The sequence below is a fragment of the Carassius gibelio genome, chromosome A5, assembly GCF_023724105.1.
Source record: "Carassius gibelio isolate Cgi1373 ecotype wild population from Czech Republic chromosome A5, carGib1.2-hapl.c, whole genome shotgun sequence".
NCBI classification, from domain to species: domain Eukaryota; kingdom Metazoa; phylum Chordata; class Actinopteri; order Cypriniformes; family Cyprinidae; genus Carassius; species Carassius gibelio.
Genome location: NC_068375.1, coordinates 28,901,765 through 28,927,727, shown reverse-complemented (window position 1 = coordinate 28,927,727; position 25,963 = coordinate 28,901,765). Strand labels below are relative to the sequence as shown.

At 37.5% G+C, this 25,963-nt stretch overlaps 1 protein-coding gene across 10 annotated transcripts in view; it reads right to left on the bottom strand.

The window, feature by feature from the left end:
• LOC128010245 (splicing regulator ARVCF) overlaps positions 1-25,963 on the bottom strand; it is a 200,852-nt gene that overhangs the window by 104,523 nt on the left and 70,366 nt on the right. For 2 of the 10 annotated variants that reach the window (XM_052593005.1, XM_052593004.1), the window contains exons 2-3: positions 18,899-19,005; positions 10,424-10,651 (exon numbers count right to left, since the gene is read on the bottom strand). In XM_052593005.1, the coding sequence (XP_052448965.1) occupies positions 10,424-10,636 (213 nt within the window). In that variant the 5' untranslated portion in view covers positions 10,637-10,651; positions 18,899-19,005. Of the gene's footprint in view, positions 1-468; positions 1,127-10,423; positions 10,652-11,670; positions 11,778-18,898; positions 19,009-25,963 lie in introns of those variants that run through there. The other 8 variants (XM_052593010.1, XM_052593009.1, XM_052593006.1 and 5 more) reach the window with 6 other exon arrangements.

The following is a 25,963-nucleotide window of genomic DNA, read 5'->3' as shown; positions in this document are numbered from 1 at the left end:
TCATCAACTTTGCTGTGTTCAACGTCCATCTGACTATTTTATCTTTTTTAAATCCTGTAAGATTCTTCATGTTTATCTCAGCTGTTTTATTAGATGCGTCCCCATGCTGCTTGACATTCTTGGAATGTTATTAACCGCTGAGCACAGCTGAATCAAAAGTGGAAAAATATTCACCTCTGGATAGATGTGTACTGGACATTCTGAATGTTGACAGCTTGCAGCATGTGACCACAACAGTATTCAAGATACGACGTGTTGATATTCTACATCAAAATGCATGATGAGAAAAGCAGAATGAAAGGAAGGATATTTGGGGGACAACTTAACATCCTACACAACCAAAACCTGACAGCTAAAGAGCAGGAAAATTGGAAGGTAATTAAAAACATAAAAAGACAAATACACTCAAGCAATCAACAGCAAGCAGAAGAGAACGGAGGATGAGAGCGAGTGAATCCCCAAACTGACCTGCTTCACTTCAGCCGGCATCATGGAAATCCTGTTTGGTTAAGCCTCTGCGAGAAACACAAGGAGAACAATATTCTCTTGTGAGTGGAGTTTGTCTGTCAGTCAATCAGTCTTTCGTTCCTTATTATGCGAGTATGTCCTGTGAGAGCCGAGGCAGCTCAGAGCCACAGAGCCATCCTTTCCCGATGGTCACATGCGCAAATCTACTCTGTCTCTCTCGTCTTCTTACGTCGTGTCTCTCTGTCTCTCTCTCTCACTCTCTCTCTCCTTTTTACACACACGCTCTTTCTAGTACATGCTCTTAATCCTCTCAGGGACAGAAGAAACCCGCCTCCACCGTCGCCGAGCCAGGATGCTGCAAATGTTGGGGCGAATAATGACTTCAAAATGAGAAGAGATGCACTAGACAGTCCAATGAATCCTTCAATAAATTCAGGAATCCGGCTGAAAAACCCCAAAACAAAACAGCTCACACACAGAGAAGTGGAGGAGAAAAAAGTTGCCCGGTGTAGGAACAAAACCCTCCGGGCAGACTAAGAGAGAGGGGGGTGGACGGGTGTAGAGGGGGATCTGTGTGCACGTTTGAGTGAATAGAATCTTCCCAGAAGGCAGTTGCCCTGTTCACAGCGTAGAGTTTTGCACTCTTGTTCTCTCCCTCTCCTCAACGAGCATCTATGCAGACAAGGGTCAGACGGATTGGAGGGGGAGGGGCTGACAGACAGACGCAGCTGGAGTGGAGAGAGAGAGAGAGGCTCCACCCAGCCAACATGCCAAAAGAGCATGAGCCCTGAGAGAGAGGGTGGGCAACACTCCACAAAACTTTGCTATTTTCCTCTTTTTTTCCTCTTCTTCACCCATACACTCTCTTGGCCCATTCTTTTCTCTCTCAGCTTTTGTCCTTTTGTCCTTCCAGCCTTCTAAATATGAGAAGGGAAGGGAAAGAGGTTGCAGAATGATTTCAGACAGCATTCAGTGACTGATAATGTGAAAGAATTTGAATCCAAATCTATGAATGGGTTTAACACAAAGCTGGACGGAGGCAGAGTTCAGGGCTGGGCACTTTACACACGGGGTGCCAAACTCATTATAGATTGTGGGCCAGATATGAGACTACTATTTTTATTTGTTGTACATTCGCACACTCGTGGAGATAATTAAGTTCATAATCAACTTCACGCCTAAACTCACTAACATGTACTGGGGTTATAAGCCTGTGTCTCATTCTTAAGTAACTTTGTGAACTTATCTGACCCTCAACTCAAAATGCCTCAATAAACTGTCAAACCTGAAAATATTCCACCGCGGAGCTCACACACTCTTTTACTTAAAAACCAAATGCTTCTCAGACTTCGAACAACACTCAGCACAAACACATCCCCATACTGAAGAGCATCATGTCTTATCGAGCAGTAACAGCCTGAATCTGTCTGCAGTTGGCCTGAATTAATTTCCTTCTTTTACTAGAGTCTGACACCAAACAGACTGCAGAACGCTCTGTGGTCGTTGAACTGTATAAACATGATGTCAACAGAAAAAGTGTTGATAAATAAATAAACAAAGTAATCAGAATGTTTTAGTGGATTCAGGTCTGAGGAATTACTGTGATGGAACAGACGACCAGAAAGGTTTACATGAACTCCTGCGGAGAGAAATATAAAAATCGAAAACCACATATAATGTAACGAACAAGAAAGGATAAGAAAGATACGCAATGTACATGTGACTGCTTTAGTCTCATAAATATATTTATAAGCGCTGAATATTTAAAAAAGGCTTTTGCTCAAGAGGATGTATGTTTGCTTAGGGTTGCAGCACTTCCAGACTTGAAATTTAATTAATTTCATCATTAGAAGTTTTCAAAGGTGGCGACTCAGCATAGATCACATTTAAATGCATCACCTCTGTAAATGTGCACTGATTGCGTTTAATAAACACACACACCAAAAAATGTGGGAATGCAGATTGGGAAATAAACATGCAATATTCTTTTGATATGCATGATCATATACAAAAACGACAGTCTTGGATTTTTCCCAACACAGAGGTTCTTAACAACAACAACAGAGCTGGTAAATGAGATCCTGAGAGAGAATATAAAGAATCAAAACTAAAAAAGGAAAAATGTGGAGCATAACATTTCGCATTAAAGGAACAGTTTCACCAAAAATAGTAATTCAATCATTATTTTCTTGTACAATATTAGTACTCTATATTCCATGTTTCCTAAAGTCAAAATAATATACTCACTGAAAATCAGCATTTGCTCTCCATGGTGTTCATATTATTGTTATCAGCAATGTCAGATCCATAAAGAATCACTCTGTTTGAGTTAGATCTTTTCAAGTAATCCACTGATCCAGTTCACAAAACAGGTGTGAATGATTTGTTCACGAATCTGACTAGTTCTTGAGTTCAATTATTCTGTTTCGGCCCACAGGAGGTGAAGATTATCAATGATTATACTACGGGGCTGTCGAATGCTTGAATCTGATTGGCTGTCGAATGTTCTGAGGTGTGCAATTATTTTCTGGGAACCATGCTTGACCGCATTACAGTTCCATATCACTTTGCATAGTTAGCAGTAATAACGGTCACGCAGTTTGCACAAAAAGTTGTTGTCAGCGCTATCCTGCCGATTTTATCAGTTAGCCTATGTAGTGTAGCAACTTAAAGGCTACACATGGCATTTCTCAGTAGCGAGGAGACAGTGCCGTTTAGAGACGCAAAGAGGTAAGTTAGCCTAATTTACACAAGCTCATTCTCTCTCTCTTGCTCTCTTTCTAATAACTTAATAACTGCATTTGAATGCTATCAATGGCTCAAGCATCCATTACCAGCTTTAAAATTACATATTGGAACTAGCAAGAGGCATTGGATGAGATGCATAAGAAATATTCTTACTCACAATAGTGATTTAAGTACAAAAACCAGACTAATCCCTTTAAATATATCATTTGATCAATGTCTTGAGGTGTGGTAACCATAGTATAAATGGAATAATTGACCCCGGGCTGTTGAATTATTAGAAAAATACTGTGTCTTACTGTCATTCTCCCAGAGTAGCTGCTCTCCAAACATTCACTTACTCAAAGCTCATCACCCAGTTCTCTGCTCAAATTAAGTTTTGTTATAACACAACGTGTAAATAAACCAGGGTCCTGGTAATAAGGTAAGCGACTGACAGTCCAGACACGCACACCAATCTCTGGATAAATGTAAAGAGCAGAAAAGAGTCTATCCATGCACACACAAAGTCAATAAAGCCACCAGAGACCAGACAGAAAAATCACACATTATATATCAGTGGGGAAGAAACAAGAGAATAAAACTAAATAATTTAGCTGAACCTATAATGTGCTACCTGACACACAGAGTGATGACTATTTAAATCCTTTAGGAGAAAGTCAAATAAAAATATCAATATTTAGCTCTATATATTGGAAAATGTTGTTAAATGAACTCATTTCTGTAGAAACTTCCAAGTAATCTTCAGATATAGCTTCAATCGTTACCCATCGACAAGTTTGTGTCCCATAAATTATTAAACTGTGGTGTTAATCCACTTTAAGACAACCACTATTAAAAGTCAGTATTGAAGACTCCGAACAACTTTTTCAAGTAACAGTGCATTTTACACACTTCAAGTGGCTTCAGTTTAGGCTCCCAATAAGAGGGTCAAGCACACAGGCCTGTTTGGTTATATATGAACATGGGGGTCACATTCCTGAAGTGACTCAGGAGTCACATAAAGCAAGAGATTCTTATTTTAAACAGGATCCACTGAGTGAGCAGCAGTTGGTCCTTAAAAGGGGTCATGAACAGCCTTTTTATTATTTTGTACTTTTCTCTCAGGTCCACTTATGTTAAAAAGATTTTTACATCAAAACACATCATAATTTAGAAGCAATAAACTATTTTCCGTTCTGTTTTTAGTGACCCCATAATAAAGTCAGTTACTCACATTTGTGTGTGACTGTCTGTCAGATCTAATACAGTCAGTACAGAATTGTCTCCAGAGGTGAAAAGAGTACAAAAATATTCTACTCAAGTAAAAGTACCATTATATTAATGAACTTTTACTCAAGTACAAGTAAAAGTACCAGTCAAAAAATTTACTCAAGTAAAAGTAAAAAGTAGCTCATTAAAAATTTACTCAGAGTAAAAATTACTTCATTAAATTTTAACAGTGGGATGGAGGCAAACCTTGGACAGGCCAAGGGTGTAAAACTCAGTTTGTGGAGAGCAACAGTCTTGCACAGTTTAGATATAACCCTAATTAAACACACCTGATCCAGCTGATCTAATCATTTAGGCTTATTTGAAAACTACATGATATGTGTGCTGGAGCAGGGTTAGAACTACAGCCCTCCAGGAACTGAGTTTGACACCCCTGGGATAGGCCTATTCATCTCAAACTAGTTGTTTTTAATTAAAGGAATCAGTTATTTAGAATAATAAGACATTTGGGCTATTTGGGAAATGCAGAAGCTTCACTGGAAGTGGCATTTAGATGTATTTAAACTGTTTAATGCAGGACATTAATGCATTTAACCTGCAGTTACAAATACATGAGTAATGTTATCACATTATAGACAACTTTCCGGATTGATTAGGACTGGGCGATGCACTCAACTTCACAATACACTGTATACACACAATGATTTCGCTGGTAATAGAACATTGTGAATATAACTGTTTGCTAATGGCTATTTGATGATTATTTAAATATACACAACATTAAATATATCGCCCAGCACTCAGATTACAAGAAAAGATATGCTGGACAGAACCTTATTATACTTCGAAAGTGAGAAAAAAAGATTAAGCAACATTGTGAAAATAAAAAAGCAAGAAAACTCTGTTCTTCGTGTATTGTAGGGCTTTTAGAAGATTAATAATTTGATGGATTGTGGAATGGGGAGGAGAGCAGTCCGAGCAGCCCTCTGTAGAAAGTGAATAGCTGTGGCACCTGCAGCTGCTCTGAATACAAATAATGCAGCTATTCTGACTCCCCCAGTGAGAGCGCCTGTCCTTCAGTGTGCCAGCATTATGAAACATGTGAGCAGGTTCACCTTTCTAACGCCTGCAGACATATATAAAAATAATGGATTACTCACGGGATTACAATTTTTTATGAATTATGAAAGAAATATAGCCATATCACTAGAGGTGGATGCTGATATGACATATACTGTTTATAGGCTTTACAGGCAACTACCTCGAGCTTCATCCTTCACTTCTCATTGCTCATCCACAGCAGTTTTACTCTCCATTCTGTCTGCACTTCTTATTGAAAACAAAGTTGATCTAACAACAGTCAACTTCTTTCAAGCAGCTCCGTAATGAAAGTCAAACCATTTATGCAGCTTTCAAGTCACTTTGATGACCACAACCGAAAAATGCTTTGATGCATGCTAACGTCATTATTTTCTCTGAAATAGGCAGTTTTGTTGACACACACACACACACACACACACACACACACAAAATTATGAATAATGATATTTGCAAAAAATATTTTGTCATGCATACACACAAACTTCACAGACTGCTCCATATTTTTAGTAGCATTTGTAATTTGCAAAGAAAAACTACTGGAATCTTAAGAGAAAAAAAGTAAAAAAAAAAAAAAAAAAACTTGGCACTATACATGTGTGAGAGCAGAGAAAAAAAGTGCAATGAGAGGTGTGAGAGAGAATAAGCAGTGCAGGCAGTTTCACTGCTGCTTTAATTATAGTTTTACAAGAGTTTTGAGTTTTTCCTAATAATAAGATTGTTTAATGTTTGTAGGAGGAGGGTGAGAAAGTAATTATGTAGGACTGACACAGAGTGAATGAACTAGGTTTTGCAGTCCAAATTCAAAATATTGGGGAAGGTTTTTTTCACCCAGCCCCTCCTCCTCCAACTTGACACATACACAGGATGCCAGATTGACAACACCAACAGGAACGAGTGCACTTGACGATGAATGAAATGAAATGCACTGTGTTTTCCACCAACTGGCAACCCGAGGTGCCAAAATAAAATTGGGTAAACTGGCAGTGGGCGAGCTTCACAAACCGAAACAAAGACTGACATTCTGTCCCGGAACACACATTTTCAAAGGAGAATAATTAACTGTAGCATTGTTTTTCAGAAAAACAAGTGTTAACTTAGCATGACTTATATGCAGATGTGAGCGTAAAGCCCCATTCACACTACAAGAGACAAAGTGACAAGATCCCATTCATTTCAATGGAGAGCTGCCGATTTCCAGCGACAAGAGCAACAGCAGCCATTGGCGATGGATGGGGCGTGTCTTCAACTTTATGTAAATGAGGTGCGACTTTTTGGAGCAACAGCCAATAGGAAAGATGATGATAGAGCTCATGTGATAGTTCTTCTCTCAGCCGAAGAGAAGCATACACAATGGAAAAAGGTAGGCTCGGTTTCTTATTGATTTTTGTTTGAATAAATTATAATATAATATAACTTCATATTTATAATTAGTCTTTTGCCTCCAAAATGTTTGAATTTAGTGGCAAGACCTGATTCGCTGATAGGCAACCAGTAGTGAGAATGCCCACTAGCAACTCGTGGCCAGCCCAAGTCACTGCTAGTGTGAACGCAGCTGAAGTGTGCTGTCAAAACAGAACGGCTGTGAGATGTGCTGTGTTCAATTTGAAGGAGCAGTGTGTGGACCAGACAGACAGACATCAAAGTACAGAGAGTAATTTGATGTCATACAGTGATCAGTATGCGCATTGCTGCTTCAAGTTGAACAGAGAAAGGGACTTTGGTCGAACACAACTCCTGGTTATGAACTTGCAATCTCTCTCTCTCTCTCTCTCTCTCTCTCTCTCTCTCTCTCTATCTCTCTGCCCAGACCGGAAAAAAAAAAAAACTCTTTGGATCTAGACGATTTGCATAAAATACATATTTTGATTCAAAACGACGAATTTAGCAGAAAAGCAACTATTCTGCAGGTATGTACAATGTTAAAAAATGCATTGCACTTTAATGTAGATCAATTTAACGCCTCCTTGCTGTGTGATTTTTTTCTTACAAAATAAGGCCATATATATAGACATACTAGGATGAACTGACTATATAATTTGGATTACATTTAAAATAATTTCTAATAGTAATAATAATATATCCATATGTTAATATATGCATATAAGTATAATTTAGCCTGGACTTTTCACTTCTCTATTCTCAATGTTTACAGAACAAACTGAAATTTTGAGCTTCCCTCTCTCTTGGCCGGTGGACCTGTATGGTAAAACTAAGGAACCTGAGCAGTGGCGTATCATACCATCTCTGTGGGTCTTACCACAGACAGCAGTGATCAAAGCACCAACATTTCTTCCAAAGCTCTCCACAGGCCTTTCAGACTCAAAACATTTAGACAGAGCTAGCAAAGTTCAGCCACAGGAACCAAGCTTCAGTCCTCCAGGCACGTTTCCTGAATTTTAAATGATGTTCTAGATTCCAGGAAGTAGTAGCTGTATTGATCTTCATACTGCCTCAGGTCATGACCTCTGAACATGACATACACGTGGGACAGTTGAGGTTACTTTAAAGAAAAGCTGTCTATGTTGTCAGAGTTGATGTGAAAGGTCTGCCACTGATGGAGTCCTATTGTGTGTCTCTGTCACTCTGTGACCTTTTGGGCATTGTGAAGAATACTAAAGGCTTAAAAACAAAATAAATCAATGTCTCCAGTCAGTGAATGAGCGGGGTCCTTTCGTTCTTTGGGAATCAAATCTATTAACACTTGATCCACCTCCCATTACAATATTAATATGTTCAAGACAAGATGAATGAGGTGCACCTGCTGCACCACAACAACTACAACTGTGCCAATTAACATTCCAAGAAACCATTTTCAAATGTTAAAATATAAAGGCAAAAAGAAAAGTCACCGATACAATGAAAGCATGAGAGGACTGCTGAAAGAAAATATTTGAAGATATCAACCTTAAAAGGAATCTGTATACTCACTCATTTTAAAAACTTCTTTAAATTAAACACATACATTTGTATTAATTCAAATTAAGCAGCATAACCTTTGTTGCTAAATGTGTAATGCATTGAGGGATGGTAAACTACACACACACACACACACACACACACACACACACACACACACACACACACATATATATATATATATATATATATATATATATATATATATATATATATATATATATATATATATATATATATATATATATATATATTATTAGTAATTGGCATTGCTAAGAACTTCATTTGGACAACTTTAATGGCGATTTTCTCAATATTAGTTTTTTTTTGTATCTTGGCCAAATATTGTTCTATCATAACAAACCATGCATCAATGGAAATCTTATTTATTCAGATGCTGTATAAATCTAAATTTAAAAAATTGACCCTTATGACTGGTTTTGTGGTCCAGGGTCATATATATATGTAACACAAATAAACACAAATTATTATAACACGGTCATCAGGACCCAGAATATACTTGTCCACAGAAGCTAATATTATCAGCTACATCACCACATCACCTCCGGTAATAACATCAGCTTCATAAATCCACCAGCTTTTGATCCTAATCACTGTGTGGTTTGATAATTCTCATTGAGAAAGGAAGTGAAACAGGATATAAAGACAGACATCTAGACAGAAAAGATAGCAGTCAGTTCCAGAAAATGATTCTGTGACAGTACCTGACAAGTATAAAAGGGCAAGCTAATTTTCAAGCTGTCATGTTAAGCAGAGAGGAGCAAAACACACACGCTTTATGGACAGGTGAGGGCAGCACACAGGCTAAACACATAATGGAAGAGACAGATAATGAGTGTCTAAGCAGTGGCAAGGGACCTGTTTTTTTTCTGTGACAATTAAACTTTTCTTTAACTGGTTTTACAAAACAACAAATTTCAACAGTAATGTAGAGGAAACAGCTAGTCAAAATATTTCACCCTTTGACGATGAAGGAACTTTATATATGAACTTCCAGAGTCAGTCAGAAATAAATGTTATGGTGTTGCCATCAAACAGACATGTAGAGTATGACTTAACTAGCCTGAAATGATCCACTTAACATGGAGAGGATTTCATCAGCTTTATTTCCCACCAGCAACCCAATTCAAAGTGTCTGTTGTTGATCTGGATGCAATCTAGTGGTGATTTCGCAATGTCAGCACAGGCGTTACTAACAGACTTTTACGATATGGATTCGACAGCACTGCCACAAACAGTGAGTAACAGTGTTCATTAAAACATTAAAAAAAAAAGAAAATAATACACCTAATGGGACCTTTAAACAACCTTCAAACAAGAGGTGCAGCTACAGGTGGACAACTTTCCAAAAAAAAAAAAAAAAATACTACAGTAATTAAAGTTTTTAGCCTTTTACATTTTTTCTATAAATTCTAGACTGTAATCCAATTTTCAATCAATTTTTTTTTATTTTTTTATTAAATTAAACCTGGCATTCTAGTTTATTTCTAGACCAACAATTTTGTAACTCCCTACTACTTTGACTCGAGGAAACAATTTTGTACTGTGATTGTAAAATTGCTATGGTATTCATTATATTTTCTCTCACACTGACTTTAGTTATCCACCCCAGGATGGTATCATTTTAACATCACTGCCTCAGACACACATTTGCCTCAGCACTATAATGGACCCAAAGCAAACAGTATGGCCTATGAGATAATATGAGAAGCACGTGGTGGAGAGAGATGGGAAGAAGGGTGTAAAGACGACCCATCCTGGGCATAGATGATGAGTCACTGCAGGACAACAACCAGAGCAATAACTCAGCACAGCCAAACTAAACTCAAGCTAAATGAGATACAGACGGACTGATTTTGTGAAACGATGGAAATGAAGCAGCATCAGCATGAGGGGAGTTATGGGGCTGCTTTGTTCATTCACAGATTGACGCATGATTTGCCAAGCTGGAATGGTTTACCTGCATGACCATCTGTTGCCAGTCCAGCGGTTGGTTGCTCCCGCCTATGGTTCCACCCACCAGTCGATCAGAGGGCAGACTGCCACGTTCCAGCTGCAAGGAAACATTGCGGCGTTCCTCTTCAAGTGCCCTGGTCAGACGCTCGAAGCGTGCCTCCTGCTCTTTGACTGATGCCAGGATACTGGCGGCTGAAGGCACGTCATATTCTTCCATAGCAGCGCCCAAATGCTGATTACAGGGCAGGGTAAATGGGGGAGAGAGAAGGACCCAGGACAAAAGAAACAACCATTTAAAGACATAGTTCAGCCAAAATGTGAATTCTCTTAACATTACATACTCTATTTACTTTTTTTTCTTCTGTGGAACATAAAAAGAAGTTATTTATAGCAGAATGTCCCTTTTTCATTAAAAGCGCATGGTGAACGCAACTCTCCTTCAAGGAATTTAACAACTTCAGGGACAGTTATAGAGTCAAGTGATATTCAGGGCTTAATGCAAATGGAACCACCTTTTAATTAAATACTGGAATATTCTAGATTATAAAATCAATCAAATTGGCATTGTTTTATTCTTAAATATTACTGGATAAAACTAAAATCTCAGTTTCAGACGAGGTAAAAGGTTAATTATAAAACACAGTCCTAATATAATATAAAATTTTAGGCTTTCCATAGTTTGGTGACCAAAGAAGACTTGAATAGTAGTATGTTCCACTACCTTTATGATGACAGCCTCTGGTCCCCATCCACTTTCACTGGATGGAAGACAGCTGCTTGGATTCTTTTTGTGTTCCCCATAAGAAATAACATCATACATTTTTGGAATGACATAAGGGTGAGTACATAAGGACAAAATATACATCTGGCTTTACTATACCTTTAATACTATGTAACCCTAAAACCTAATACTATAACAGTGTCACATTGTTCTGTTCTATGAGCAGCAATTCCTTTATAGGAAGCTTGATACTCTACTTACTGCAAATAAAATGGCCAGAACTCACATGCTTATGCCACAAAACACACTCACAATACTTCCAGACTAAATTCACCACACATCGACACAATACAGACACGCTGGACTATAAATCACCATGATAACTTCATTAATGCTATGCACAAAAGCTCAGACTTCTCTCCCATTGTCAAAAGTGTCAAAATTTAAATAATGGAAGCTTCACATAGGGCATAAAGTAGTAAAACCTAGGGTTGAGGCTTGGTTCATACACAGTTCACCTGCATACACACCTATCAGTTAGCGGAGAGAGAGGCAGTTAGAGGACAGACATCCCCCTATAGGGACAGACGAGAGGAGATGTGCCCAGGGGGAGGCAAAGAGAGAGAGCGAGAGCTGGCTGCAGAGGGGAAGAAAGACAGAAGAATCACAGGTTAGATAACACCCTGACACTATAAACATAATAGACAGAATTCTGCTCCATTTCCTGGGGACTTAAAGAGGATGAAGATAAAGAAATGAATCAGAAGATGCTAGAAAATGATAAATGACTACTGAAATCTCATTTGCTGACTTTGAGAAAAGTAGATTGGATTGGGCTGTCAGGGGACAGGTGTACAGAGACAAAGGGGGCCAGACTTAGTATGAGATGGAAAAGGGGCCTGCTGGTGCAAATTAATATTTACTAAGAGCGTTATACAGTTGTTGTTTTCGTTCTCCATTAAACCAGAACCACAAATGGACACACACACACACAGTAACACAAACGTGCTATTCTCAAAAGAACAGTCGGTGTGAAGGTCCTATTCCCTTTTAAGCACAGTCAGTACACACGCAGGCTTTGAAGTTTGTTTCTGGCTGATCATTTATTTATCTTAAGCAGCATTCTGACACCGCTCTAACGGCAAGGCATTGTACTGTAGTCTTGTTCTGGGTATAAAGAGCGACTGCACCAGGTCTAAGCATAGGGAGCTGATCTGATTTTGCTGTTGCTTCTGCCTCTGGAAAATAATGCAACATTACATTCATCATGCTAATTAAGACACATCTACAAAAATGTGATAACTGATCATGAAAAATGTAAGTCAACAAAAATGTGGCGACAATGTGAAAATGTATTAACTTCTAATATCTGAGATTTAAACGGTTAGATGTGAATAATAGATAACTTTTAGCCTTTTATAAGAAATTAAGTGTTCTACCAGCAGCATCTTATCTATCCATTAATCAAAGTTTTGACTTTGCATTTCTAGATAAAATGCAGTTTTACACAATTAAATGAATTTAGTTTAATTCCGTTTCCATTCTGCATACTGCAGTTCTGCATCATGTAACCTCAATTCACTTACAGAAACTGTACTGTGGCTATTAGGTGGTTTCATACTAGCCAAATGTGTCAGTTTTTTCATTGTCCAGCCAATGAAATTGGTCAATAGCACACTCCCCCTAAGAATTAAGGAAAATGGTCCCTGTCTCTCTAAGTATCAGCAGGAGAATGACAGGCATGTCAGACATGCCCACTGCACTTATGACCACAGACTTAAAATAGTCTTAAGTAGTTGAGCATTCCAGGCCTGGCTTGGAGCTGGTTGTGCTAATAGTTTGGAAAAAAGTTAATTGTCAGTTAACTGTTCCGGCAAGAACATTCCATCTGTATGCTGCATTAACCTTACAAAGGGCTTTACTGCACTGATGGCAATATGGTTATCTGAACTAATGATTGTACAACAGATTAACAAAGATGAATGAGCCATTATGCCAACAAGGCATATTCATTTAAAGGGATAGTTCACCTATTAACATTCTATCATTTAGGCCAGGCATACACTGTTCAGACACTTGGGAGGTCGTGAGCCATTGCACACGTTACAAGCCAGTTAACCTGATAATCTTGTCGAAGCAGTTGGTACACAGCACGACTATACTGCCATGCGAGCTGGCAGCAATCACATGAGTGTTCGTGCTAAACACGGAGATATGGAGCTTTTTTTCTTTACAATATGTTTTTGCAGTGGTGAGCAATGCCAAATCATTGACATATCTATTAATTTAACAATGACCAATCAGAGGCTTTTATGTTAGAATTCACTCACCGCTCGCAAAGCTGGAATTTTGTCCAGTGCTGAATTATGCACACTTGTGAATCATTTTATTATTTCAAAGTGTAGACGCAATGTTAAAACAGAGATTCATTGTGCAGTGAGCTTCACTTATTATAACGGAACTTTGTGAGATCACGAACTAAGATGAGCCAGTGATTGTAAAAGGAGCGCTCTTAGCGCCACTGCACAAAACACATGCTATGTGAAATAAAATAGATGTGCATTAATGCTAAAGCACCCTCACTCATTTCAGAAGCACCTTCAGTGGAGCACATTCAGCAGAGAACAGCACAGTCATTCCTTTCAACAAAAACTAAATCCTGCAAAAGGGCTTTATAAAAATGGTCACCAATATGACATTACTTACCCTTGTTTTACCAGGGAGATAGTCCCTTTAAATACACCTGTACATGATTTAAGTAACTTTTGGTAATAGAGTGCACTAATTGACAAATTTGTAATAGGATATGCAAACAAAATAGATAAAACAAAAAGTACACAATACATAGGATTTTGTAGCATTCACTAATGGACAGAATTGGCTTTAATTCCTGGAGACAAATATACACCATCACATGAACTGTGCTCATGCCAGTTTATCCTCAGGGATAAATACATTGCAGCATAAACCCTGGTGCTAAAAATAGCTGTGTAATAAATTTACTAACTCAGTTGGAGCTTTCTGCGTGCAGAAAGATGCAGCAGCCTTGACTGGAAAAAACCTCCACAACAAATTCATCAGGGGTTAGGGAACACCTACAGTATGTAGCCAAGCAGGAATCATTAACTTCTGTTGAGGTGAGAAAACATTGAGACAATTGTGTTTACAGTGCAAAGAGTTATTAGATCTCAACCCAAGAAACCTGGAACAATACAAGCTTAAAGGGTCATGAAACCCCAGATTACTTTTTCTGAGATCTTAGCAGAGGTGTTTGTGTTGCACATCATAGAAGACAAATGTTAGCATACGATAATTTTAACTACTGGAGAAAACTGGTTAATTTAAAGCTTTTTTGCGCTATTCTCGCACTATTTTCATCTTCCGGGTTTAAAATCTACATTGTGTTGATGTCACAATTTGTGACGTGGTAATGGACTACAGTATAGATGACGCATCGGTGTCTATTAAATTATTAATGAGACTGCGTGTTCTGATCAACATGTAGCTTCAACACTAACCGTGGTTACTGAAACCATGCCTTCTTTTTTTGGGTGAACAAAGGTGGGCAGCATTACTCCAATATTTCCACATAGTGATGTAGAAGTGGGGGCGTGTATGAATGAGCCGTTTAAGGGGGGCGTGGCAGTCCTAACTTTGATAAAGAATATCTCTTTGGATTTGAGACTTTAGTCTTTGCAACTTTAAAGAAATTATTTATGCACCAAGAGCTTGTTACACTCCAAAGAGAAAGGAAAAATTGAAAACCCATCATATAACCCCTTTAACTTGGTAAGTGTAACAGTTTTTACAGCTCTGTGATACAACCCGTCAAGGCTTATAAACACCACAGAATAAGCCTTAAAAGTTGTCAGAGGTGAAACAGCATGTTCATACAATATATACGTTTTTGATGCAGAGTGCAAATGGCCGTGAATTTATTTGTGTTTTTAACTCGATGGGAGTGAAATGAAAATGTTTGAATGCGAAGCTGTCTATCTCCCCTCTTCCCCCTTCTCCGCTCTGCTGCCCACCACGGCTTCTTTTTTAGCATTTTTTAAAACTGTGGTGAGAACTAACAAGATGGTTATATAAGGCAGCATACAAAACTCAACTACTATGTTGGAGTTGGCCTGACAATTTCTGAGCAAACATCATAAGCCCAAACACTTAGAAGCTGCATAGTTTATCATGTTTTCATTGATATCTGTAGCAAAAAGTATAAGGGATGAGTTATGTTGCCTTAGCAAAGCAATATTTATGCAGGATTGCAGCAGACGGATGTAGAGGGGCCAACTAGACAGAAAACTGGTGGGAAAAGACCCCCCCCCCCAATCAGAGAATGGTTTCATTTTATTAACCCCAGCCAATCCCCTCTTCAAAAAGATAAACACTATCATTTCTCCTCTGGGGGCTAGAGGTCCAACATAAATAAATCACCATTCCAGCTCCACCTGAGCCCCATCTGTGTGTGCAGGGTCCGTAGAGTAAAGACAACTGGCCATTTGGTGCTGTTGAGAGATCAGTTTTGTGTGTTCAGTAAAGAAGTCCAAAGAAAAGGCCCTCAAGAGCACCTGATCCCATTTTTACATTCATCTGCACCTCTCCACCTGAGTTCAGATACCAAATTAGGGATGGATTAAGTTCAATCACAAAGGACGTTAACAATCTCAGATGTTGAGCCGTGCTGCATTATGTGTCAAGGCACTTATGATGAATGATGGGCTTGTGCTTTTCAGTAATCTCATATATTTTGTTCCATGCAAAAAGAATGTCAAAAGGTGAACCCTGAGAGAAAATGGAAAATCACTTGAATCAAAAGACTGAGTTAGAGACGTTCTATAGATTTAACTGTGCAGTATTTGTGCAGGAGATTTACTTCCTTTACTTTACGATACATGAAACATTAATTCCTCTTTGAAACACTGATCAAAATCGTTTTAATGATATCGGGAGACTTCTGTCACTTTTCTTTTTTTAAGTCTATTCAAAACTTTGAAGCTTCTAGAACTTCATTAAAAAATCCCTATGAATCGAGTGGTTTAAACCAAATCTTCTGAAGAGACATAATCGGTTTGACGATGAACAGATTAATATAGGCTTTTATTTACATATAAATGTTGATCATAAAATCAAATATGGTATATGGAAGCTCAAACGTGTTTGTTTGATGCAAATTTTGATCAAGTCTCTTCAGAATAATTGGATCAATATAAATTTCTTTTACAATCTCTTTATGAACAGGAGGTATTAAAAAAAGCTGTAGTAGTGTTTCAAAGATGAATAAACATCTTGCAGGTTTGGAACAAGTTTTTTGTAGAGATTAGATTAATTTATGCTAACTTTGACAAATTCCACAGATTTCTGCGAAGCAGAAAACGTGGACAGAATCTCAAAATCCAGTCATGAAAATAGAACTTACTTTTTAATACGGACAGTCACGGAATTTGTCAAAGTTAGCATAATCTAAACAAATCTCCATATGGACCAGTATCTGTAAATGTTAAGTTGTAAAAGTTGGTTGAAATATGAATCCCGTATGTTCTGCTCCTCTCTGTATGAATGAATGAATGGCAGAGACGTGCGGGTTTGTTTACTACATAGACTGAAACACATGACGCTTGCAGTAATTCAGCATCTGCCGTCTCAATGAGGAAATAAATACATAAACAACATCACCAGAACTGTTCTGAGTCACTTCATAAGCATTTTACCATTTCATTTTAGTATAACCAGTGTCAATTTAAAGGTATTCACTGTAACTCATCAAAATAAGTTCATTTTCACATAAAGGCATTGTGCTAGAAATATTACTATTATTTAGTAGAATGTATGTGATACTTTTACTACTGTTGAAAAAATTAATACAACTTTTTAAAGAAATAAATCACACAATATTTCTTTCATGTTTTAATTTTAATAGCAAATCCCCTTTATTTACCAAAAAATAAAATGTTTAAATTTCATTAAAAGACAAATTAAATTTGGGTGAAACTTGTTTACTGTTTTTCATAATTATATTACTTGTAGAAAAACTTTAAACACAATTGTAAATAAGTATAAATAATAATATAATTGTTTTTGTTTTGCTCTGGTACCGAAATTGGCACCGAGAACTGTGGATTTTCACTGGTATTGGTACCAAATACTGACATTTTGGTTTGTTTTCTAGGAAGAGGAAAGAACGTGGAAATAAAGCTATTGTTTACCTCAAATTTTTTGCCTCGTCTTTTTTCTTTAAAGTAACTCTGGATGTGAGGAGCCTCTCAAAATGAACCAGCAGCAAGAGAGTTAGGAGAATATCCTCAGCTGCACTCAGGTTTCAAGTCCTTAAATAACCCTGTGCATTATGGGTACAGTGAAACAAATCAAAGGCATGCCATGCTGTGATGCCTCTCAAAGAGGATGAATCATCACTGTATTTATTTACATAGACAGTATTCACATTTCACACAGAATTATACATCATCTTCCCCACCTGATTATACTGAGTGAATGGAAAAGCAAGAAAAAGTACTGTAGAGAAAAGAGATACATCATGCTATGTTTGCAGTGAACCAGAAGGTCTGTCCTAATTATTACAAAAATCAGAATTGATATTAGTCACAATTATTAATTTCAATTAAATTAACATTCAAATACTTATTTGGCATGCCATATTCATTATGTAAGCTACAAACCTAAAACAAGAACTATATATAATAAAAAAATAAATACAATTATAATAATTGTACACTGCAAAAAAAATCTAATAAAATTGAAATCCTATTCTGAGTAAGTATGTTCGTCTAATTGGCAAGTTTAACCTTCTTGGAATCACTGAAACAATATAAACTTACTTGAGAAGCAACAGTGCATTAAAAAAATTCATTTGACGAGTATTTTGACTAACTGCACTGGCAGATTTAGGAATAAATAAGGTTAAAAAGCTTTTTTTTTTTAAGTGAAAAACATTATGTGCAGTAATACAAAATACACTTCTATTTGGATACAATCTATAAAAGAAAATCTTGATAACTTTAGCAGCTGCATGTCTATAACCTTGTTTTAAGGGTTTTTACTGTAGATTTTTATTTAAAATTAAAGAATACAAAAATCAAAAGTAGTGTTGTAGTTTTGATACTACTTTCATTGCAAGTATATTTAGTGTATACTGTGTGTCATGTTTCATGACACAGCCATATCCATGTGGCATGGTCATGGTTTATACATACACTACCATTTCAAAGTTTGGGGTCATTTAACGTAGCACTATCAGCAGATTTTAAAACCATGACAGACGTCACTGCCTTTTCTGCAGTGATTGACTGCTATCTGTCATTTGTGCCTCTCATTTACATGGAATTGAGCATTTCAAACTTTATGACACATTGCTGTCATTCCCAAAATCCCTTGTTCGATCCTGCCACTCATCTCCCATAGAAAATGAATTGAAAACGGGCACTCATATCTCCTCGCTCAACACCAGTATACACATTCGGTCAAAGAAACAAATAAATGCACACTAAGCATATTTTTAAAGACTTAAGTCCACCCCAATGTAACTTAAAATTTGGCATAATCAAAAAAAAATTATATGCTTTATTATCTAAGGATTCATTCAACTGCATAATGAGTAATATGCAAAAGAAAATGATACAAAAGAAAACATTCATCACCTAGCAGCATATTTTGATAAGATGATGATGAACAGATAAAGTGGTGCAACTGGCATAATGAATGGAAGCAAGTGAAAAGCAAACAGATGGGTTGGGTGGGTACCTGTGTTGGCCGGGCAGTCAGTGTGCGTGTGGACGTGAGGGTTAAGGCTGGAAGAGAGGGCTGACTGAACCTGGAGCTCTCCTCTCAAGAACCTCTGCTTGAAACAGCTGCTGCAACAGAGAGACAACGACACACTCATCAAACACATGCAATAAGGACAATCCACGCTGTATCATTGGTAGGTTTATTTACATATTACAACTGTGAGTCAGTGCAACCACACACTCCCCACCTTAGGGTTCAAGCTGAGAATATGAAAAGCTGGGATGTGTGGCTCTGGATTGTTTACTTCAGAGTTATAAATAGTTTATCTTCTCCTCATTACAGAGTAAGGCCACAGCATTGTATTTACTCATAAGATTCCCACAAATTAGGGGGTACATAATGGCAAATCCATTCACTCATGCAGGTGACTCCTTCCAAGTTTAAATTTTGTCGTTGTTACTACCTATTTAATGGTAAAAAGGCCAACAATAAACATTAAAGGTGCATTTTCTTCAGCATGCATAAAGCAGTATTCATGAGCGGGAAGTACAGGAATCAAAAACTGGATTTCTAAGTCAAAACCATCTAAACTTCAACGTCAGTCATTTAAAAGGCAGACTGACCCAGGCAAAACCATTTAAAAACTTGAAAATTTGAGGTAATACTTTCATTTCTTTATCAAATATTCTCCATTTCTCTATGATCTTTGAACGGCACTGCAGAGACTCGGGGGTAATTTCTGAAACTCTTTCAACAAAACAATTCTTCCACACACTTATTCTTATTCGGCTAAGGATTACAATATCTTTCCCACAAGGGAATCTTCTCTGCTCAGACTTCAAGGACAGACGTGCTCAAAGCACCTTGGATTTGTGGGACTGACATCAAAGGTGAGCTAAGTTGGAACACATTTGTTATCAGGTCCCGCTTTCTCTCCGTCTGAACTGAGCTTACTGCATTCTGTGCAATGGACCCTTTTCAAGACTGCGATGACGCATTTAATGGTCATCAGCATCGTACACCCTCAAATGTTTTTCATATTTCTATTTTTAAGAATATGAAATGAGACCAGAGGCAGTTTTTTTTAATGGATGTCAATGGAGGAGAGGTTTCACTATGCTAAATAAACAGCTTCAGTAAGGAAATAGCTTATTTAATTGACTGAATCTTCACTAATCTTCAACATGTTTTACATTAAACAACACTTTCAGTGGGAAATATGTAGACTTTACCTTGAAAAGATTTTTTTAAGAGAAGACAAAGTAGGGAATATTGCAACAGGTAGGACTCGTTTATGGCATTATTACCAGCAAATATGCGTTGCATATCAATTTCGTAACAAAAAAAGTTACATAGTGTACCTTTAAAAATAACAGCAAGTAGGTTTGGAATGACATAAGAGTGAATAACGACAGATTCAACACTTTTAATTCCTCATGTTGGGCAAATAAATTTCTAGGACCATCATTATCAATGTATCGAGGCCACATCAGAGACATTTTTTTAATACAAATTAATAGATCTAATTGATTGCAATGTCTTCAAAGAGATTGGCCCAGGAATGCATTTTTCTCTACAAGGCATAACTTGTGTGAACAGCAGACAATGTTGCTTCACCCTCTGAGCACCGGCGGCGCCAGGGGGGGTCTTGGGGGGTCTCAAGACCCTGCCAAAAAATGCCTTGACCCCCCATTTGACCCCCCAGCCTCTTCCTGATTAAAAAATATATATATTCGGGATAAAGATCCAAAAATGTTTCTCTTCAAACTACGCAGAACAATAATAAATAATAATTATTTCGACATTTATTCATACACTGAACCGAGAACCGTTTCTGTCGGACGCGTCCGATTCGAGAACCGATGAGCTGATGATAACTGCGCATGCGTGATTCAGCGTGAAGCAGACTGACACAGAGCGCATCTGAACCGAACTGATTCTTTTGGTGATTGATTCTGAACTGATTCTGTGCTAATGTTATAAGCGCGGGTAAACCAAAGGCTTGAATGAAGGGCAATCATCGCCAATGACGGCATTACATCGAGCGCAAAAGAACCGGTGAAACCATTTTTTTTTTTCAGCTGGTTTATTTGATCGAATTGTCCGAAAGAACCGGTTCACTTGAGCACCTGCTCCTTTGCCCCTTAAGTGCCCTTTTGTCAAAGCAAAATTTCCTCAATTTTTTTTGTAATAACATAAACTTTTGTGAATGCCTGCCCACGCCCAATCATAATATTAGTACAATTTATTAATAATAATTTAGCCGTAAATAAAATGACCAACATGATGACAGTTCACCTGACTACGACCTCATCCAACCGGGAAGATTCCTCACGCTGCACGCGCATTTTTTAATTGCTAGAGGATATTTTCAACATCGTGGCAGCTGGTAAGTGGTGTTTCATTCTCAGCGAAGTGATTTTGGTGTTTATTTACTTATTATTATTTTACAAGAACGATGTGATGTGAGAACATGCAGATACGTTGTTTATATTGCTGTGTGTAGCCTGTAGTGTAGAAGTAACACTAGCGTGCTGTTTGAGGGAGAAAAGTTTCACAGGCATCGAGGGGTCTGGTCTTTTTTATGTTATTTGAATAAACTTTTATTATATTAAAGTACTTATTTATTTTTAACACGTAAAAATAATTATCACAACACTGGTAAGGCTTATTCAGATTTTCTCATTCTCTGAATTATCATTATAAAAATAAAAACAATTCAGAAATGAATTAAAATATAATTATATTTTAAATGTGATGCAAATATTTTTTCTACAATAGCAACAGTGTTTACAACAGCAAGACCACTTTAGCCTGTAAACTCAATAATATCTATCTGGAAATAAATGTAAAAATATCAATGTCAATAAAAATGCATAATATACCTGACATGAAAGTGCAGTGTGAAGGATATGAATAACAAATGTAGCCTGTCATTTGTTTACATTGCAAAGGTGTTTTTGTTGTTTAGTAGCAGAAATATGCAGTTATTAGCCATGTCCACTGTATTTTTTGTTGGTTTTCATGAGACCCCCCTTGAAAAGACCAGGACCCCCCATTGCCCCCCCAATCAAAATTGTCTGGAGCCGCCACTGCCTCTGAGGAGTGAAGGGAGGGTTAGAGCGCTTAGAGAGTAATGCAGGCAGCATGCCCACAGGAGCATCTTAATTAGAGGAGGGAGAGAAAGAGAGAGAGAGTCTGTTTGCTGTGGGGAGTCTGAATCACTACTGCAAAGGAACAACTCTTCTAGACTGAGGTGGCAAGGTCAGGCCGACCTGAAATATCTGTAGAAAGTGTAGAATGTGTCTTAACAAGCTCAGCTGAAGAAGTTGTGTGGGTGAAGTAATAGATTTAAAATGTACATATACCTATGTCACTTAAAGTGGACTGCCTTGTTAGATGCAGACAAGGCTGTCTCTGCTAGAACTGTCATGTTGGAGCTGTGGCATAGTGGTTAAGAGAAGAGAGCGTAGGGAATATTGCAACAGGTAGAACTCGTTTATGGCATTGTTACCAGCAAATTTGCATCACATTACTATTTAATAAAATATGTATAATATTGTGTATTGTTTAAAAATATAGATGCTTTCTATCTTTGGTTTTCAGGTTTTATCTGAAATTAGACTTGATTTGTAATGACTTATGTCACCATGGAGTATATTGAAATAATGCATTTTAATGAATAAAGGAAATTAATTATTTAAAAGATTGTATCATGTTGTTTAATGAAAACAAACTTGGTTCTTTATATGGCTTCCGAGTTCAGTAAAGTAAAGACTTGGGACCCCTGTAGTGAATCCATGACTTTTTGTAAGATAAATGCCCAGATTTCAAATGTAATAAACACTTTTTTTTCTCACTTCCGCTGGCTGTTGGGAACCACATGACGTGCAGGCGGAAGATGGAAGACATATGCGCACACCTTTGGAAAGCGTAGGTGCAAAGTGGAGGTACTTTAGCAGTGGAAAACTCTCCTCTTGGCTTATTTCTAAATCCTCGACATTTTTCTTTACAAATCCTCGTTTTGTGCTTCTAATTCGTGAACAGCGTTTGGTTTTGTTCTCTCTCTGTGCTCGTCACTAACATGCAGCGATCACATACTACGTCATTCGCCTGCACATATTCCAGTTCCCAGAAAACAGCAGAAGTGAGAAAAAAGTATTTATAATATTTGAAATCTGCATTGATCAACTACAGGGGGCCTTTATTCACCCCCCGGAGTTGTGTGAGGGACATTTTATAACAAAGCGCACATTATTTCACGTTGAATTAACAGTTGACAACAAATACCCGCTTACCCCATTGAAAGGCTTGGAAGACCAAAGACAATTTTTAATACAACTTCAATTGGATTATTCTGGAAGAAGAAAGTCACATACACCTAGAATGCTTCGAGTGTGAGTAGAAGATGGACAAATTTGTATTCTCTGGTGAACTAACTCTTTAATGTTGAGCTATGGTGGTCATATAGGAAGTGTATGTTTAAAGATATAGCCTGTTAAATGTGTTTATACTATTCCTGTCTTCTTGCTAATGTCTCTATAAAAGAAAATTATTAAAAAGCAGCTTCAGAAGGGCAAAATCCTCAAAATATCCATTATTAATGCACTTTTACTCACAGCTTCCAGTCATCAGATCTAATTGTCATCCGCTGCCAAAGTCAATTGCTCTCTAATGATGATAACAAACCCTCACTAGCAGTTGGTAACCTTCACACACCCTTCAAAAGCAGTCTATTATGTTGCTTTGTCTTTTTATAGTTCAACACTTGGCGAGACACTTCAAATATCCAATTGTCAACTTTCAGCAGCCGCCTATCTTTCGCACTCCATCATACTAAATGTCAAGGAAACTTATTAGGCTAATTGCATTGAACACAGCAGTTTTTGACTAATTATTATGTTCTAAGACCTTATTCAAGGTAAATTATGTTTATTTAAAAATATATATATATATTAGTTGTTTGCACTTTACATTCCCTTTTATGCATTGTGCAACACTACAAAAAGGATAATTGCTAAAAGTAATTTTCAAGGTATAGAGTAAAGAATATTACTGCCAAAATCTTTATAGCTCATTAACTAAAGGTAGTGCTACTACTAAAGGTAGTAATCTCAAACAACATCTACCTTCAATTAGCCTTTGCACTAACCAGGTCTTCAACTACTCAAAGCATAAAATGGATTTTGAGTGTATGCCAATAATTAAAATTCGGACTTTGCAAGATTGCAGTAACAATTATGATGTTAGTGGTCCAGTAGCTTGTGTTTTTATGTCATTGACTTCCTCAGTGCTGAAGCATTTCTGCAAGCATGAAACATTTTCAGAAAAAATACTATCTGGTGGGATGTTGTGACCTCATTTACAACTTCATACCATCAAGGTCTAAAATCACATGTTATGAAAATTTTTAAAAACAAGTGTGTTCCACAGCAGAGCATACTATTCATCTTGTTGCTTTAAAGAGGTCAAAGGATGGCCCTTTTCCACAAGTTGAATATGATTATTTAGAGTCTTAATGAAAAGTCTGTAACATAATTTGGTTAAAATCAATGGTACTGTAAAATACACCCTTTTTTTTACTGTCAGAAATAGCTCTTCAGAGCACGCCGTTTTGTAAGGGGTCATATGATGCAATTTCAAGTTTTTATTATTCTTTAGAGTGTGAAAAAAAATGTAAAAGTAGTGACATTTTGCCAAGTATGGAAACTCATACTCGAAATTGGTGCTCTGCATTTAACCCATCCAAGTGCACACACACAATAGTGAGAAGTGAACACCATGATCACACAACCAGAGCAGTGGGCAGCTATATATCCAGTGCCTGGGGAGCAACTGGGGTTAAATGTCTTGCTCAAGGGCACTTCAGCCATGGTTGTTCATTCACTCCCTCCCACCTACAACTCCTACAAGAACTGTGACTTGAACATGTGACCTTCAGGTTACAAGTCCAATTAGGCCACAGCTGCCCCACAAGGTGGAGCATAGAGGAGAAAAAATAATGTATGTATAATACAGTATGTGGAAAATAATTATGATTATACACTTTTAAACCACAAACACATTTCATTACACCAAATACACAAAATGTTATTTTTAGCAACATCATATGGTCTCTAAGGGACTGTCAATCGGAGTTATTCTTGTCTTCATCTGCTCCAGCATCGAAACAATGGTGGATTGATGACAGCTCACTCAGGTCAGGTCTAAGGTAAGACGCCAGTCCAGTCTGTGTTGAAACACCACGTCAATCAAACTATCGTGAGAGGGGCTTGTTTTGGTGACGTCACACAGACAGGCATCTGAGATTTGGAAAGGGGTAAATATTTGAGCAGGAAAAAAAAAACTGGGTGGATTTTTATATTTAAGGGAGGTTGTACACAGACAGGCGACACACATTTCAGTTCAAACAACTTGTAAAAGTGCATGTAGCATCACAAGACCCCTTTAATTGGAGGCAAAGCCAAAGACACGTTGTGTCGAAATGCCCTTTCATTCTCTGCTGCCCACAGGGCCAGGATACTAATTGAGAAAAGCTACTGAAAATGACTACCTATCATTATTAGACCTCTCAAGGTAGCGATAATCTTCTGAAGTGGTTCAATTTGCAAGCGGCAAGTACTCAAGACCAGCCTGACCTTTCTAATGCCCCGATTTTCAGAGAAAGAAAAACACTTCAGAACTTTACATCACTAATCCTTCAAGACTCAGCATCCTTCCATGAAACAGTAAAAAAAAAAAAATGAGCTGGAAACATTTAGGAACAAGGTTTTAATGGGCAAATCAGCAGCCACACTGACTTTTAATTTGTTAATACCATTAATGACCATAAACATATGAGCAGAAATATCAGCAGAGATAAACATCAAGTCATCCTAAGCCCCAACTGAGTCACAGTTGGATCCAAAGGATAAAATTGCACAGGATCACAAATATTGCCCTAAGCCATCCCTTACAATGCTGAAAATGTCACCGTACCCCTTACGGAGTGAACGTGCACATCCGTGGGCAAAGTCAACCTTTTACTGACAGAACGATAAACAAATATATGGATAGATAGATAGAATGATGGAATGATAA